A 19,419-nucleotide genomic window follows, 5' to 3' on the forward strand; every position below is an offset into this window, starting at 1 on the left:
CAATTTTTTTCACATCGTCTCAGTTTAAGTCCCAAATAGTTAAGGACTGCATGTGTTGCTGTACACACCTTTCTTATATTTTATGGATTGGCAGCATATACCATAAATGCTTTTAAAAAGATAGAAAGAAAATCTATCCATCTGGCCATCTCTCTACAGACCATTACTACTAACATCTTCCACTTTGAATAGATCCATGCAGAGACGTGTACTGTTTGGCAGGCAGGCACTTTGCTGGGTGCTGTGACCTTTTCAGATTGCTATTGCTGGACCAGTTCTCAGGTAAGAATAAGGGACATTGAACACCAAAGAAATGGGTTTTATGCTTTCATACTCAGCAACTTCTTTCTGCACCAGCTAGACATAGTTAGTGGGGAGATGACATTTTGACTTGGTTTCAGTTCTGTGATTCTATGAGTCCACATAGATGGAACATCATGTTGTATCTACGCCAAAGGATGAATATGGAAAATATGTGTTTTATGAACACCAGGTAAAATGCAGGGTAGGTGACTGATTCCTAAGACCCACTATAATCAGTGAGACTTAATCATACAACACTTCCATTGGCTAGGCTTGCCAATCTTTCTCAGTTTCAAATGTCTGGGCTGGAATCATATAAAGGGACATACAGTCAGGAGAAAGACCTTTTGGATTACTTAAGAACATAAGAAAAGCCTTGCTGGATCAAGCCAAGATCCCATCTAATCCTTCACAGTGGCCAATCAGATGCCCATGGGAAGCAGATCCTGAGTCCAATTGTATTGCTGTGAGGAATCAAGATTCTGGTTTAAAAAGTATCTTGTGGGAACTGCTGCAACAAAGTAGGAAGTGGAAGCATCAGCTAGGCATGTGGTTACAAGGACACGGTGTGCGCAGTGTGTATTGTGAAAGGTGATTGATCAAAAGGATGGATGGCTCATTCTATCATCTGGAGCTGTGATTGGGACCAGAATTTATGGAGAATTTTTATCTCTGAAAGGGCTGGGCCCCAGCTCTGCAGTCAGCACTCTCTCCATATCAGTTTAACAACACTTCTGCAAAAGCTGGACCCAAGTCTATAGTTTAGTTAACATACTACTACTACTACTATTAAAATAGGGATGCGGGTGGTGCTGTGGGTTAAACCACAGAGCTTAGGACTTGCCGAGCAGAAGGTCGGTGGTTCGAATCCTGTGACGGGGTGAGCTCCCGTTGCTTGGTCCCTGCTCCTGCCAACCTAGCAGTTCAAAAGCACATCAAAGAGCAAGTAGATAAATAGGTTCCACTCCGGTGCAACCCCAGAGTCAGCCACGACCGGACCTAATGGTCAGGGGTCTCTTTACCTTTACTACTACTACTAATAATAATAGTAATAATAATGGTTTCTTCCATCTGTCTGTCTGGTCATTTTAACTGTATCTAGTTTTGAAATTGTTTTGTGGGTCTTTGGACTGCAATAAAGTATTGAATTGAAAAATTGAATTGAATAATAACAATAGTAACAGCACTGAGAAGAAAATAATTTATTCATTATTTCAACATGACAGTAATTCAGTCACTGACCAGTTATGAGAGAACCTTGAAACAACGAACCATTTGAAACACTTCAAAGTACCTAATCCCAAAAGAAGGAATGAAAATGTCAGCTGGGATTTTCACAGCTTGGGTGCCCAGAGTTTGACATTAAAGGCAAAAATGGCACTTAGATATCTAGCAATCATTGATTTTCAGCTGAATGGATATGTTTTTGTTAGGGATGGATGACCCTGTCAATTTTTGCTTCTCTCAGTTTCTCATATGTCCAATCTTAAATTCAGTTGGCCACATTTCTCTCATCAGTTTGCAAATTATTTTTAACAGCCCTCATGAAAATTCACCAGCATCTTAGTTTGCATTTCTCCTGACATACACAGTTTTGTGTATGATTTTTCTCTGATAGAATGCATTTTGCCATGTTATTTTTATTAATACATACATTTAAACACAAACTCTTTCCCTCTCATGTACATATTTTGTACACATTTTTAGGTTGGAAAACAGCATCAGAAACTTTGAAGAAGTATGATTTTCAAAGGAACACTGTGTTTCGGTTTATGTATTGTTTCAGGAAGTGTGAATTAGGTAGGATGAGATTCTCTTCCATCTAAGTTTTAGTTCTGTGCTTGCTCTTAGATGGTTTATTTCCCCAATTCCAGTATTAAAAATGATAAAAAGTAATAAACAGTTTTTAAAGTTGATGGAACTAGCACACTACCTAAAGTATTTAAGGTAGCAAATGGCTATCCATGGCAGTAACTTGTGTCTTTCGCATTGATTTTAGTGTGGAAATCAACAAAACACTTGTAATATTGTTGGGGTTCTTTTTGTAAGAATTGAATGAAATTTGCCGGTGAAAATGAAACCTGTGAAATTTCAGACAAATTGGTGTAGGGACTTTCATGTTAGGCACCTTCAAAATATGAGGCTTTTTCGTTGTGTGTGAGGATTTTTTATCTCCTGAAAGGAATATCAACAAACACAACCCATTTTTTGGGGAGGGGGGCAATTGTCATGTAAGGGGAACTTTCAAAACCACGTGATAATAGACCAAGGGGTTTTTTTGTTCTGTTTTTAAAGAAAAACAAAATCCCACTCAGCACGTGCGAACCACCATGGATGCCTAACTCTGGACTCATTTAATGTGTGCTAAATGTCAGTGGTGGTTGATGCGGTGTGGCAAATTGGCTCCATTGGGGCATCTGTGCAGCCCTGGTTTCCTGCCACTCTGCCTCAGCTCATCCAGGTAAGTTGTATCAATGCTGTTGATAGGAGGGTGACTCCATGGCTCTGCCACAGTTCCTGCTGTTGCTGCTGAGGGTATATTTTGTTCAAGGCTCCTAAATCGCTTCAAGGCTTACACACTTATTTTCAAAAACTAGATTTCCCCCCACTCACTGGATGCATTTGAAAATGCATCCAATGCCTGGGTGAGTGGCCGACTTCTGAATTTTATACATGTTAACTCCAAAATAAATCCTGCCAAGTTCAGTGGGACTTACTCCCTAGTAAGTGTGTTTAGAACAGCAACCTCATTTCTGAAGGCAATTCTGCAGGCAATGCCTTCATCCTCTGTGAAGTAAAAAAAAAAATCTCAGCTGACAGGTTTTTTTTTAAAAAAACAAACATAAAACTTGAGGCTATGAATATAATTTGAAACAATAGCTTCTTGTCAAAAACAAGAAATACAATACCATTCTGTAACATCTTAAGCAGCCTAGAGAAATACACTTGAAGCTGAAATATATTCACATATGGGGTGGGGGGAATCACAGGAAATACAGACATTCTAGAAATGTAAAATCATGAATATTATCTTCAATGGTTATTTAGAAATAGATTTCCAACGCTGATGAATCTAATTATTTAAAAAGTTCAGTCAAAAGAACACAAAGAGGAAAGGGAGAGGGAGTCCTTAAAAGGACAAAATAGCCTTTTGAAACACAAGCAGAACCAACCATATGATATCAGTAAGCGCAACGATGCATGGCTACCTCAAATAGCTCAGTCGGTAGAGCATGAGATGTTTTATTCCAGGGTGATGGATATGAGCCCCACATTGGACAAAAGATTCCCGCATTGCAGGTGGTTGGACTGTTTTCCGACTACAGTTCCCATCATCCCTGACCACTGGTCTTGCTAGCTAGGGATGATGGGAGTTGTAGTCCAAAAACAGCTGGAGACCCAAGGCTGGGAAACACTGGACTAGATGACCCTCGTTGTGTCTTCCAACTCTTCTATAATTCTATATGACATTCCATGTGAGATTTTTAAACAGCGCCTTGGAAATCTGCAAATCTGATTTTCCAGAGTTCTATACCGGGAGGGGGGTGGAAACCTACCCAATCTCATCTGCAGAAGTCCAGACCTCAACAGGGGAAGAGCTGTGGGATAAAGTGGGTGATATGACAGAAGGAGAAGGGACAATGAGGAATTGCATGGGGAGAGGGGGAAGAATGCCTGAATAGGACCATAGGTAAAGGTAAATGGACCCCTGACCATTAGGTCCAGTCGTGGCCGACTCTGGGGTTGCGGCGCTCATCTCGCTTTATTGGCCGAGGGAGCCGGCATGCAGCTTCCGGGTCATGTGGCCAGCATGACTAAGCCGCTTCTGGCCAACCAGAGCAGCACACGGAAGCTCCATTTACTTTCCCGCCAGAGCAGTACCTATTTATCTACTTGCACTTTGACGTGCTTTTGAACTGCTAGGTTGGCAGGAGCAGGGACCAAGCAACGGGAGCTCACCCCGTCTCAGGGATTTGAACCGCCGACCTTCTGATCAGCAGGTCCTAGACCCTGTGGTTTAACCCACAGCGCCACCCATGTCCCGAAAAGGGCCATACAAGGCCCATTATTAGTTTCAGACTATGGGAGGGATCCGAGGAACTTGTTCCCCTTAGTACAGAGAGAGATTTACGCTCGTGCAATGGAACCTTTCCCACTCTCCTTTCCCTGCCCTCCCCAAATCTGTTTGGGGGGTTTGGGGAACCCAGCACATATTTATGTGGCACATGGGGGCAGGAGGGGGAATTTGGTTGCACAAGAGTAAATATTTGCGCTAAGGGAACAAGAGACTCAGTGCTACTTTGGATACAAGCCTGTCCCATCATCCTTTGACAACGGACTCCACAGATTGTGAGCAACTGCATCTTTGTTCTCTGACAGCCTTTCTCACAGCCTTTCTGTTTGGCTTTTATTATACCTAGACTCAATGTTATAAAGTTATGCTCCTCATAATCTAGTGCTTATGGGACTGAGGTTTGTCCCTTTCAACTCTAAAATTATTCATTCTGGGGGAGAAAGAATTGATGGACCTGAAACCCACAAGGCAGGTTTCATCCAGATGCATTCTATTGTTAAACAGACTAGGGCTTCTCCCACAGACTGTCATTGTTAGACTATTTTCCTTTAAATGAGGAGAAAATGTCAAGAGACTTCTGGAAGGGAACATCTTCCTTTCCCCTCATTGCTGGAAAGATGATGTCATCAAACTGTTGGTGAAGAAACTGCTGGTATGTAGCAGGGGCAGATGAAGAAGCACTCAGTTGAGCTCTGCCTTAATCTCAGTGTTTTTGCTCTTGCCCTAGACTATCTTATTGGAGAATACTAGATCATGGACTAAGTGCTGGAATGGTTTAATCCTGAACCTTCACCTATAAGGTATAAAATCCCCGTAAGACTCCAGTGACCTCCTTCAAAAGAAAACCAAACCTGAGTAAGCGCTGTATCCCAAAACCTTGAACCCTTGGATTTTTCAAGTACACATAACAATATAGTTATCGTATATATGAATCCATTGTGAGGAATAGGATGGTGACGTTGCCAATTCAATGCATGATTGTTTTCATGTGGGATTTTGGATTTTTTACAACAAATAAAATGTCTGCTATAAATAAATAAATAAATAAACGATAGCTTCTATGATTATTTAATTTCTTTAGCCTAAAGAGTGTTCGGGATACACTATCAATAAATAACTGATTCAGAGAACCAAATTATTATTTCATTCTAAAGAACGTTCTTCTTTTATTCTAATGTAACCATTAATTTGCCATTACCTTAAGAAACCAATTACAACCCTTACGTACATTACCTCACGATGGATCTTGAAAGAGATAGTGAAATCTATTTGTGTCTAATTCCACTTTCTGTCTTCTGGAGATATCCAATATTCCCCAGTCAAGCGACAGCCATGTGTTCTGCTTTTATTTCAGTTGAATTACAACCAATTGTCCATTGCTGATTGAAGTCATTTGACATTCATAAACCCGAGAATGTAAATTGTTAGGAAAGTTTCTGTTGTTTGTAAGGACACATCAGTTTTGACCATTGTTGGTTATGCTTTCAAATGTGCAAACTGAACCATTTTAGTATAATTTTTAGTGTAAGGATTTTCATTTGGTACACATGAAGAATTTGATAGTTGTATCTACATATATACACTGAGGTCTGGGGAAATGTAAAAAATGAAAATGAAATGAAATGTACTGTCCTTTCCTAGGGAAAATAAACGTTTTTATGAAACCATTCTTGTTTAATGTTTCTTCAAGCTGACTCTGTAATTCTCCTTTCTTAATTGGAGTTGTTTCCTAACCTACTTTCTTATCAGAATTATAGGGTTTCAGTTATTTTGCATTAGCCAGCTGAGAGAGAAAAAAGAAACTTTTAACCCAAACCCTGTATGTTGAGCTTAGATATGAATTGGTCACAAAATATCCAGCACTGTGTGCAACACTTTCAAAATTCTATTGTAGTTTTGAGGTGAAATATAATTAAAAACTGTCTGGGGGAAAATGGGAAATTATTGTGTGCTCTGGCCAATGCTGATAGTTCATGCTAGGAGGGATGATTAGTAGTTGCAATATAGTAAGTAACAAAAAGAGAAATTAACTTCTCCCCATATCCAATATGAACCTTGATTGCACGATGTGAAATTGAAACTTCCACTTATGTGGTCACAGATGACACAAGACCGTCAGTCCCTCTGCTTTAACAGTGGCCAACCATTTTGGCAAGGCCGGCAGTGCCAAAAGTCCAGTTCAGAGTAAGACATAATGGCTCTCCGTGCACAATGCCTATAGGTATCTCCATATGACTTAAGCTGGTTTTCCCTGTAACCTGCTTAGCTAGAAAGTGGGCAGCATTCTTGAGCAGAAAGTGGGACTGAACGATGCCAGAGGCAAAGCCAGAAGGTCTCCTGTGCTGTGCGTACGTGCACATTATTATTATTTTTTATTAGATTTATATACCACCCTTCAACATAAGACCTTGGGGCAGTTCACATGCTTATGTTGTAGATTGACCACCAATGCTGTGTTTTGAGCATGGTTAAAATCTAGAGCATTTTCTCCTCTAGAAGAAAGAGTTTACCATACTATTTTCTGCATTCGGACTCTCCAAACACAGAATTAATACTTCAGTACCTCGAAGATCCGAGTATTACCTTTCTGAGGGACACATAACATGCTGTCTGTGCCCCGGAGACAGACACCAATTTATGTTCATTAGGCACTCCCCAAGTCCTGCTCCTCTTCAGTTCTACCTGCTTCTCAGTCTGAAAGGGCAAAGAGTTTGCTTCCACTCAAGCACTGTAATGAGCTACAAGCAACACTGTTTGTTTTGCCTTGGGGCCATTGAGGGCTGTGGGTTCCGGATTCTGGAGGCTGACAGTTGCTTCTGGGTGTTCTGAGGACGGCTGTCCGGCTGAAGCAGCGACAAACGTGAAGTTATTGTCCTGTCTCGGGACAGTGCAGCACATTCGAGTAGACCTCAAGGAGCCTTTGTTGCTGGAAAGGCCTGATTTCCTGTCACATTTCAGAAGAGAGCAAAAGCACCTGTAAAACTGAAACACAAAGACAGGCGTTAAATAGAAATCTGCTGTGTGGTTGATTTGTTCTGCCATTGCACCGAGAGCGATGTGGTCCTCCTCTTCGATGTTCAATAGAGAAATGATATTCCGAGCTACTGTAATGGGCAGGAATTATAAAATGAAATAAATTAACAGATGCATTTAGAGTTCAATTTAGCAGCCAAATATTATTTCAGTGAAATTTGACTGCATTTGTAGTAATGCAGAGTTACCGAGTTAAATATTGTCTCTAGTTATTAGGGGTTGGAGCTAAGACTCCATGCTTTAGCTTGTCCTTAATTGTAGTTACTTTCTTTTTCCTATGCAGTTGCGGGTTAGCCTGTTATTAATAAACAGCCTCTTCTTATGAGCCTACAGAGTCCCTCCCCCCGAAAAAAAAATCTCTTCAAATTTCCATAAATAAAAAAATAAATAGGCAGCTTTCTTGATGTAAGCCTTTGAAGATGGGCATTTCAAAACTGAACTTACAGTCAATACTGTGCATGCTTCCTTGGAAGTAAGTCCCATGGAATTGAGTGGGATTTGCTCCCTAGTAAGTGTGTTTGGGATTATTGCTTTAGATTATGTGCTAACAAAGAGTGGAGTGTTTGTTCGTTTTCTCTTTGTACAGTTCACCACAGCTCCGTATTTATTTATTCAAATTTTGAATTTTACCCCACCTTTCTGTTTAAAATGTTTGAGGCATTTTAAAACAATTAAACTTGACAGCAAATAAAAGGGATAAAACAGCAAATAAACCTGCTCAGACTGAAAAGGCAGGGAAATGAAAATTTTAACAGAGCAACAGGCACATCCTGAAAAGGGAAAAGTGTGCTCACACAGTGATGGAAAGCCGAGAGAGAGAGAGAGAGAGAGAGAGAGAGAGAGAGAGAGAGAGAGACCTATGCTTTATAATGTGAATAGGGACCTCCAGGTGTTGCTTGATTACATTTTCCATCATGCTTGTCCTTTGCCTTATGCTGGCTGGGGCTAATGAGAGCTAGAGTCCCACAGCCTCTGGAGGGTCCTAAAATTCCCAATCCCTACTTTATTTTCTTACATCTCTTTATTCCAGTTCAGCTTCTGAAAAATATTTCCATCTTATCAAACAACAGTCCTGCCTTGACTCCCTTTGCTGAGCCCTTAACATTAGTTACAATCATATGCTCTGTCTTATTTCCTAATTAGTATAAATGCATGTACTGCAAGGAGGTGTAATCTCACGGGGCATATTGATGCATCTGAATTATTTTAAGGCATTAAAGAAGCCACTGGGTGAATTCCACATGGAGCTACTTCAAGGTCACCACCATATTTTAAAGGAAGTCCTACTGCTCATTTTACAAATTTGGGCTAAAAGAGGTCATGGCTCAATTTTTAGTCTTCAGGAAAGTGCGTTAAACTTGGAATTAGAAGACAAAACCAAGTGCACACTAATGATTTTAAGCTACATTGTCATCAGTTACATCTGGTCCTCCTAAATTACCACTACCAATGATTACAAGGTCAGGTAAAGTCAGAGACTGTAGCAACAAACCAGAAAACCGATTGAGCAACTTAAAAAAATAGAATACAGGAAAGTAAGTGCATACTTCTGTATGTATGATCAAACTCAGTCTTCAACACTGAAGGCTGTGTTAGAGGAACCAGTTTCATTTTTCAACTGCATAATGGCATGTAGGAATGTTGAATTTGCCACTAAGTGCTACTATCTACATCACTTGGAAGTAAGTGGCAAATCTCTCATTGTTTGCAGTGGTCTCTCATGTTATTTATCTGAAGTAGTTTTACCCTGCTGTTCAGCTGACAAGGTTCCCAGAGTGGCTTACATAAGATCAATAACAAAGAAGACAGTCCCTGCCCTCGAGTTGGCAATCTAAAAGGCATGACATAAAAGGAAAAAGGGAGGATGTGGGAAGATAACAACAAGCAAACTCTTATTCTTAAAGTTACAGAGTTCTTATAATGAGCCACTTCAATGGAAACAGTTGAGGGAGGGAGAGGAGGAGCCCATGAGAGTGGGCCCTGCTTTCAATCTTTCCTTCTGCTTTAGTCTGATGGAATGGTTGCACTTAGAAAACTTATTCTGTCTTTTAAGTACATGCGGTTCAATAATCAAAGACCTTGAGATAGTGAAATTCAAAGATGGGACTGATGGGGACAGGAGGACTATTCCATCAAAAGCCTTAAAATCATTGGTATTTTGTAGATCTTAGGGAAAGCTATAATAATAATAATAATAATAATAATAATAATAATAATAATAATTTATTATTTGTACCCCGTCCATCTGGCTGGGTTTCCCCAGCCACTCTAGGCGGCTTCCACAAAGACCAAAAATACACTAAGATGTCACACATTAAAAACTTCCCTGAACAGGGCTCCCTTAAAATGTCTTCTGAATGCCAGGTAGTTGTTTATTTCCTTGACGTCTGATGGGAGGGCATTCCACAGGGTGGGCGCCACTACCAAGAAGGCCCTCTGCCTGGTTCCCTGTAGCTTTGCTTCTCGCAATGAGGGAACCGCCAGAAGGCCCTCGGAGCTGGACCTCAGCGTCCGGGCAGAACGATGGGGATGGAGACGCTCCTTCAGGTATACAACAAGCTATGGCAAGGTGACAATGTGAAGGATGGCATATACTAGGGGTGGCCAACTCCCAAGAAACTGCAATCTACTCACAGAGTTAAAGCCCCATTTTGGGGGGTTCAGGGCAAATATGTTGAGCTTTTCTAGGGGAGCCAAAGTTGTTGAGCTTCTTTAGAGGGAGCCAGTGATTTACTGGTGATCTACCACAGACGTCCAGTGATCTACCGGTGGATCACGATCTATGTGTTGGACGTGCCTAGCATATACTAACTGTGAGGGCCTTGGGTTGATCCAGGGTGCAGATGTCTGTAGGTTTAAGAAAGTGTGTGAATGGATATTTGTGAGTCTGTAAGGAAAGGGTAGCAACCCATTGGCTTCCTGTCACATATACTGTAATCTGTTTGCGCAAGAAATACAATGCTGTATCTAATAGCAGTAAGCTTTCATAAACATCTAGGGTTGTGAATACCTAAGGCTGTGTGAACTTGTGATGTTACACTTGTACCACCAGAATATTCTTGCAAGAAATGAAACAAAAAACCCTCTGGCATTTCAGTCATGCTAAACTAATTTCTAGTCCTCTTAATGAGATACAAAAGATGAATCCAGACATCAGAAGACTAGTCCTACAGCCTTCTATTGACAGTAATCACAAGGTGTTGATACTGTATGGCCAAAACAATACATAATTTTAAATGCACCCTTCTTCCCCTTCTGCAATAAGAGCAGGAATTCCGAAACTTGTCGTGGTCCAAACTGCTGCTCTGTATTGCTACCTACCTGGTTCTTTAATACCCCTCACCTACCCAGTACATCATCTGATTTGTTGCTTGCACTGACCTAATTCCTCAGTGATCAAGGTGGAGTACAAAGGACTCTAGTTCTGTCTGCCAAGCTTTTGGGTTTTGGCATACAGTGGGACCTCGGTTTTAGAACAGCCCTGTTTATGAATGATTCAGTATACAAACTCCGCAAAACCGGAAGTAGTGTTCCGGTTAGCGAATTTCACCTCGGTTTACGAACGGAAGCCAAACGCTGGAAGGTCACCAGTGGCGGGAGGCCTCAAAGTGTGCCTCGGTTTAAGAAAGGCTTTGGTTTAAGAACGCACTTCTGGAATGGATTAAGTTCGTAAACTGAGGTATCACTGTATACGTTCAACATAGCGTAGATGTTCAACATCTCACAGGCCCTCTGTGGCTGGGCAGGATAAACATCTGGCCATTGGGTCAAATTGTTCTTAGTTTGCTATTTTCATTTGTTCACTGCAGAGCAGGCAGAGGAGCTAAGAAATTTAGATACAATGAAAAGTTGAATTGGATGTTACAGGATGACCACATCCCCCCAAATGTAAGCTGTATATCAAGTTTCAGTGCCCCAGACATAAAGCATATGACTCTGCCTGTGGTCTGTTTTTATTTTTTGCACAGTTAAGACATCCAGTGTTAGTATTTTAAAAAAAACTTACACAGACAGCTCCATGCCTGCAGGATATTCTTTAGCTGCCCTGAAGCCTTTTGCTTCTTTCTCCATAGATGAATGAATGTTTACATCACATTTCCTGGAAATATGTCATACTAGAAGCTTTTCCACCCAGCAAGTAATTACTATAGAACAGAGCATTACCTGTAAGAGGAATGTAGGCTCCCTGGGAAACCATTGCAACATAATTTGGGTTTTCTTGCTAAATGAGCTTTTGCTCCACAGCTCAAGCAGAGGATTATGGATCCTTTATACTGCTGACTAGTGCCATGCTTGGCTAAATACGAGTATTGATTTTGGGTGCTTCAGTGAGCTCCAAGCTGGAGAATGGGTGATTTATAGGAATTAGATCCTATAAGAAAGTGATGTCCACTCTGGATGTTTTGGAACACTGTTACTGTTAATTTTTTTTTTTGTAGAATTTACGTTGCAACATGGTGAAACTGTAAACTGTTTTTCCATGACTGCTTTTCACGGAGCAAAAGAGTGTGAAGAAAACAGGCAAGGTTGCCTGCACAGAGCTCCCTTTCGAAGGAAAAAGGAAACAGATAAAAAATACTCCAGTTCATCTGTTTGGTGGAAAGGTAACAGCAGCGACGGGCTGAATCTGGTCCCTGCTCTCCCATCTGAACAGTGAAATTCCCAAGATTGTTAGCTGCTGTATCAGAGAGAGGAACCTCTGTGCACACAGCTTCTAGCATAATAAAGACTAAAAAGCCAAGTGGAATTGTGCCTGCAGAAGTCTGCAACATACCAAATGCAGTCAAAGCGCACTGGGAAAACTTTTTTCTTCTAATCAGACTTCACCATGACATAGGATATGCCGTAACAGTCCACTCAGAAGTAAATCCTATTGACTTCAAAGATATGTTCTCCAGTGTACGTGCATATAAGATGATTGCAGCCTAATAGGTATGTCTTGTTAAAAGGTGGTCCTATTTAGTTCAGAGACAGTATCCCCACAGGCTTATCTGCTCAGAAGTAAATCACATTTTGTTCAAAGACACTTCCTCCCAGGTAAAGTGTAGAACTGTAGACGGAATATAAATCTACTGTATATTTTGGAAAGTGGTCCATCTGTTTGTTCACTATGCATTCAATTGTCTCTTGAGATAGTGGCTGGGGAAACCCAGCCGAATGGGTGGGGTAGGTATAAATAATAATAATATTTCTTATTATTATTATTATTATTACTTGGCACAAGGGTTCCAGAGGCAGAGAAGCCAGTTTTTGTCTACATTTGGATACCGGATGCCATTTTGAATCAAGATAGTGGACCAACATTTTCCAAATTGCCCCTATTTGGATGCCTCTGAAGATATTGTTGCCCAAACTGGCATGATGGTACCTGAGATTTAGGAGCAGGGTTTGGTCTGTATTTGGATACTGATGGATGCCATTTTGAAGCAAAATGGTGTGGTGAAACATTCCAAACTGTGCCAATTTGGACACCCCTGGAAATACTACCATTCCAGTTTGGCGTGACAGTGCTTGGGCTCAAGGAGTGTTTTTTTGTCTATGTTTTGACACCGTTGGACACCATTTTGAAGCAAGATGGTGGATGCAACCATTCCAAACTGCTGATTTGGACACCTTTGAAGATAACAGTGCCCAATTCCCCACAATGGTTCCTGAGATGGGCTTTGGTCTATGTTTGGATTTCTTTACTATAAGTATGCAAGCTTTCACAATTTCCCATTTGAAATTAAGTGAAGCCCATAAAAAATAATATCAGCACCAAATTTCCCAACACCGTTTTTGGTTTGAGTGTTGTAGTTTCATGACCTGGATAGGATTTTTTTGGAGGGTGGCAGAACTTATTCCATCACACCTTTCAAAAGTGGAAATGACATTTTGTGACATTCATGGGTACTTTTGCAGTATCAAAAAATCATAAGCAGTTCTGATATAGAAAAGCAATTTTCTGCTTCCCCTCTATATAATAGGATGAACTGTAATGGTGAGGTTTTGTGAAACAATGACAGGGAACATCAGTTCAGCAGCAGATAACCAGGTATCTGGGGAAGATTTTGCAACCCGTTTTTAGCTCGAAAAACCAGGCCCAACTCCTCCATTATTCGTGATTAGGGCAAACCTTGGTCTACACAAATAGATGTGCCCCTTCACATGTAGCTCAAGTATTGGAATTCAAACCCTGGGAATCATTGACGTAGATCAGCATAAAGATCCTGGTGGCTATGAGCCAATAGATCTCTGGATAACCAAGGGCCACTTTTCCTTTTCACATGCTTTTTTATTTATTTCACTTCCCACGAAACATCCCAAGGTTTTTTTAACAATAAAAACATCAGCGAGAAAATGTGTATTGATACAAGATAAAAAGTGGGATTTAAAAGAATTTTCCCTTTAAAGGCCTTTTGGAAGGGGAGGGCCTTCAATCAGTGCTCATGCTTGTCTGATAGATGAGAATTCCAAATAGGAGAAATAGGAGATGTCACCACACTCTGGATTTTTATGTAAGGATGACTGGGCTAGTTAAGGTGGTAGATCACTGGAGTCTTACACCCCCATCTGCCCAAACAAATAAAATAAAAGGAGAAATAAAGGTATGAGATATGGGGGTGGTGCTCAAGTCAACCACCCCCCAGACCACTCCCTTAAAATGCCCCTTGCTCAAATCATTTGGACTAACATTCATTGAAAAATCCACCTATTTCTCACCCACTTCCTTCAAGTGGATTCTGTGTTCCAGGTGTTGCTCTTAACTTGGATGACTTGCTCATTGTTTGAAAGCTAAGCAGTACCATGAGGATAAAACAGTCAGATCCGCCCTGTGGATGTACTCCATTGTCTATAGACAATAGATCCCACAAGGCTATGCACAAAAATGAACAGCTTCTGCATTCTCTTTCAGAAGGCAATTGTTGGCTTTTGTAGATACTCATTAATTCTCGCCTGTGCTGTCCTTTGGCAGCGTTCCTTACCGCTCTCATGAATGCACTCTGACATGCAAATCAAGTATTCATTGTTGCTAATTGTGCCACTGATGTGACTCTAGCTTTTATTTCTTGGCTCTGGTGTGAAAGGGTTGTTTTAGATCATATCCTATCTGATAATGGGAGACCAGCTCTTCTGAAATCGTCTACCTTTCAGTAGCAACCTGCCCTCACATGAAGAGACAAAGCTCTTATATGATTTGGTATTGATCCCCAAGCCCCATTATTTCAGGAAATCCCCAACAGCTATTTACAATGATATAGTCATTCCAGTAAAGCAAAATAAGAGATAGCATCACATGAAAACCAAGCAATTGGAAACAGTTTAGAAATCAGAACTTTACAGAATTGGGAGAGCAGAAAACAGTTATTAATGCCTAGACAATTACAAAGTAGGTTCCAACAGAACAGCCCAAGATAGGAAGCTGCCTAACACCAAGTTGGACCATTGCTTCACCTAGCTTAGTATTGTCTGCATAAACTGCCAGTAGGTCTACAGCAGGGGTCAGCAACCTTTTTCAGCAGAGGGCCGGTCCACTGTCCCTCAGACCTTGTGGGGGGCAGAACTATATTTTGGAGAGAGAGAAATGAATGAATTCCTATGCCCCACAAATAACCCAGAGATGCGTTTTAAATAAAAGGACACATTCTACTCATGTAAAAACACGCTGATTCCCGGACCATTCGCGGGCCAGATTTAGAAGGCGATTGGGCCGGATCCAGCCCCTGGGCCTTAGTTTGCCTACCCACGGTCTACAGGATGTGGAGCTGTTAGGGTTAAACCTGGATCCTTCTGTATTCAAAGATGTTCTCCCTTTGAACTATGGTCCTTCCCCACACCTGGGAAGATGGTAGCTTTATAATTGTATGGCTTAGGGGTCAATTTTGGTGACTGCTTACCTTCATGCCAGCCTTGGTTCAGAACCACCAGCTATGTCTGTGCAACCATAAAAAGGTAAGGTAAAGGGATCCCTGACCATTAGGTCCAGTCATGGCCGACTCTGGGGTTGCGGCACTCATCTCACTTTATTGGCCGAAGGAGCCAGCATACAGCTTCCAGGTCCGAGGGCCAGCATGACTAAGCCACTTCTGGTGAACTAGAGCAGCACACGGAAACGCCGTTTGCCTTCCCGCCGGAGCGCAACCTATTTATCTACTTGCACTTTGAGGTGCTTTCGAACTGCTAGGTGGGCAGGAGCAGGGACCGAACAACCGGAGCTCACCCTGTTGTGGGGATTTGAACTGCCGACCTTCTGATCGGCAAGTCCTAGGCTCTGTGGTTTAACCCATAGCGCCACCCGCGTCCCATATGACTACTAATAGCAGCCTTTCAGAATGGGGTTGCAACTCAGATTGCTAGCTACAGTTGCCACACAAGCTTTGGTAGAATCAGCAGGTAGAACTCTCTTCATTTAAGAGCAGAAGATGTGGAAATAAAGCACACTTACAGTGTCCTTAGCTAAAGTAAGTTTATGGAAATGGCCAGTTCTTATGTGCGGATGTTTGTGAATTTAAGAAATATTTTCAATTATTTAAAAGGTGAGTTATCACTGTAAATCCTTTGAATTATGCAGTGTATTGGGGATTTGCATGTTCAGTGAAGCATCTTCTCTGTGTGTCATGTACTTCATGCCTAAAGCATTCGCCCACCTTAATTTAAATATTGCCTCTAAAGACATCAACCTATTATGGAGCATTCCCCTCACCCTCACAAACCCTCAAAGCTAAATCATGCCCTCGATTCTTCATCAAGGACATCTTTAGAACAAAGAGCACTTGATACCTTCCTTGTTCTCTAAATTTCTTTAGCAGAATTCCATGTCAAGGACACTAGTGGGTAGTATGAACTTTTGAAATAAAATAAAGATATTAAGTCTTTTTTTATCCTGCCTTTCAGCAGAAAACTTCCAAGACAGCAAAAAAAACGAAATTGAAATATAGTAAAACAATAAGGCATACCAATACAATAAGTAAATAGTGATGGCAGAATTTTGAACTCCCCGGAAGCACCACACATAGAATTGTAATTGTAATGGTTCTAGGGGGTTGCTCATGTGTAAGTTGCCGCCACTCTTGGCTTGGTTGCCTGGTTGAACCCTTTCTGTCTGGGCAGCCCTTCACTGCGTGGCTGTCTCAGTCGCTGGCAGAATCCGTCAGTGGGCGTTTCTTGAACGTCTTCCAGCAAAGAAGTTCTTTGACGCCAAGTCTCCTCCTACTCTCCCTGCGCGGAAGTCTTCTGCGCAGGGAGGGTGTGGGCAGCGGAGCACCCGTGCTCTCCCCACTGGTCTCCGGTGAAGAGTCCTGGAGCCTTTTCTCCGATTCCCCCATCTGCCCCCCTTCTCTCCTGGTGTTACGTTGATTTCCTTCCCCAGCAGCTGGGCTCCTCTCTCCCTGCTGGGACCCTCTCCGGCATCGCTCTGGAGCCTTCCCTCCACCTCTGTCTCTGATGGCAGTTCCCTGACAGTAATGTTTGAGGGTAACCTCCTGTAGTCCAACTCCCTGCAGTGCAGGAATCTCAGCTAGATCATACATGACAGATGGCCATCCAATCCCGGCTTAAAAACCACCAAGGAAGGAGAGTCCACCACCTCTCATAGGAGTCTGTTACAAAAATTGAACCATGGACAGCACCTGCCTTTATGACAGGAATTGAGGAGCTTTTACAGCCCTTGGATTACATTCCCTTCTGAGGAAGCTTTCAAGGGCCACATGCCAGAGGCAAAAGTGGGTGAAACAAACCATGTAAAATTTATCTTTGCACACTAGGCTGGTTTCTACTCTCAGTCTCTCTCTCTTTCTCCTCTCCGTCCTCCTCCATCCAGAGAAGCAGGAGGCATTATCAGAGTTTGGGGACTCATCCTCACACTCAGGGTGTGACCAGTGAATAGCAGCTGCCTGGAAACAGTGGGGTGAATGTGTGATCTCTCTCTCTCTCTTCCCATGTCTCCCTGCCACAGTCTGTTACACACACACATACAGAGAGAGAGAGAAGAGAGAGAAGAGAGAGAGTTGTTGGGTTTTTTTTGAGGAACAAGATCATGCAGATACTCCCAAACACCCTATAATTATAATGACATTTCCCCCAAAAATAAATAAATAAATGAAGCTTTGCCTCATTTGAGATTTAAGCTTCCCTCTCAAGACTCAAGCCAAAAACTACATCTTTTGCTGTGTTACCAAATAGCATGTCTATTTGTTTTAATTCACCTCCCTCCCCAAGAATAACCTGTAGCTCAAAAGATATTTTCTAAAGGAAACTTGTCAAGTGAAACTTGTGAGACATAACTTTTTTAAAAAAAAAATTTGAAAATGCCTTTGTTCAAAAGGAAGTTTATTTGGGGGGTTGGGGAGGGTGGCTAAGCTGTCTTAGCAGGTATCAGCAAGATATTTCACAAGCAATTATCTGATTCATAGGCCTCTTATTCCAAGCTGTAAAATGAAAAGCACAGGCCTTTGAAGATAAAAGGCCTAAGAACTGGAGTGCCCACTCTCTCCTTGTTGCTTTGGCAGGCAAAGCTTACTGTTGTGGCATGTTGTCTTTCAATTACACTGAAAGTATTTCTGCTCCAAACAAATCAGTTGCTGAAATTGAAGCACATCTGTGCTCTGTTGAGAGACAATAGAGAAAAATGTTGGTCGGTGGAGAAACCAACAACATTTGGGGTCTGATTTTATGTACTTTAAGATTGCCTCTGCCAGTTGCAGATGGTGCTCAAGCAGAGTAGTGGCAAAGCTTTATGAGGATGCAGCAAGTCAGATAGTGGTTGCTTAGATGAATATGGTATTAACCAATCTGATACAGTTTGGTGATATAGCACTATATAATTTTTTAAATAAATAAATGAAAAGCCTAAAAATAAACTGGAGGAAGGAAGCTGAATCATTTATTTCCTGTGAAGAAAACAACGCACCCAACAATTAAGAAAAACAGAACTTAATGAGAGAAAACTCAATGGAACTGGACAAAAGGTGTGTGGGTAGTTCACAGTGGTGACAAATATCCAAATACTTTGTAGCCAGTTAGCATTATTTTCAGTGCTCAGGCAAAGTTAGCTCAACACAACTACTGATGGCAAGCAGTAACTCTTTTGGGCTGTGCCTGACCCAAGTGGTTGAAAAAAATGAAGTAAATTGCATTGGACTTGTTTGAAAACCTACAGCAGGCAGAGACCCAGGGGCAATCTGTTTTTGTTTGAGCCTTTGCATGTTTATATGGACGCTAAGTCCCACTTATTTAACTGCTAGAGGGGCATCTGTGTTACTCTCCTGCCCTAAATACTGTAAATCAGTGGTTCCTAATTTGCTTATTACTGCAGACCCCCCGTTTTTCAAAAGCCAAGCTATGGACTCCCTAATTTTGATATCAGTAGTTTTTGTTACGTGAATGCTGCCACGGACCCCCTGGGTGGGTTATGCGGATCTGGGGCCCTCAAACCACCAACTGGGAACCATGGTTGTAAACAAACAAACAAGTCTATGTTTATCTTGGTGAGGGGACCCTGTAGGCACCAGAGAAGGCCTCTTCATGCACACGTGCCCCCACAGCCATCATACTGGTGACTCCCTGTTTATGCAATGAGAAATTTGTCATTTCGACAACATTCCCTGTGATTTTACTAACAGTGAAACATTATCCATCTCACACGTGATATAAAACAAAGCAAACGCTGGATTTCAGAAAATGTTGGTGAAACCACGATATTTTAAACACATTTTATTACTGAGAAGGTAGCTCAACGTGTACATGTTTTCTGTATACGTTTGCAAATAGTTACAAATCACTTCTGAAGAAATTAATTGTTGTAACAGTCTCTTGCTTACCTTAGACCTCCCTCCTGGAGTTCTCTGTGATGCTGCTGGCTTCGTCTTTCAAGGTAGTCAGTCTTCTGTAGTGGGAATGTTACCTTGAATCTGCACAGCATTTTTAGTCTTCAACTCGCCTCAACTCACAGTTTCCATATAACGGGCTGGGAGGAATTGAAGACTGAAAATGACATACAGGGCAATCAAACGCCACTTTTTCTGAGAGGC

At 41.6% G+C, this 19,419-nt stretch overlaps 1 protein-coding gene across 1 annotated transcript in view; it reads right to left on the reverse strand.

Annotated features, from left to right (window-relative positions):
- Window positions 1-3,091: 3,091 nt before the first annotated feature.
- The window catches only part of LOC307216064 (vertebrate ancient opsin-like), a 104,834-nt gene continuing 88,506 nt past the window's right edge, over window positions 3,092-19,419 (reverse strand). Inside the window, exon 4 of the mRNA XM_079975909.1 lies at window positions 3,092-7,360. Coding sequence (XP_079832035.1) covers window positions 7,100-7,360 — 261 coding nt within the window. The 3' untranslated portion in view covers window positions 3,092-7,099. The remainder of the gene's footprint in view (window positions 7,361-19,419) is intronic.

This window comes from Podarcis cretensis, assembly GCF_951804945.1.
Source record: "Podarcis cretensis genome assembly, chromosome: 5".
Lineage (NCBI taxonomy): Eukaryota > Metazoa > Chordata > Lepidosauria > Squamata > Lacertidae > Podarcis > Podarcis cretensis.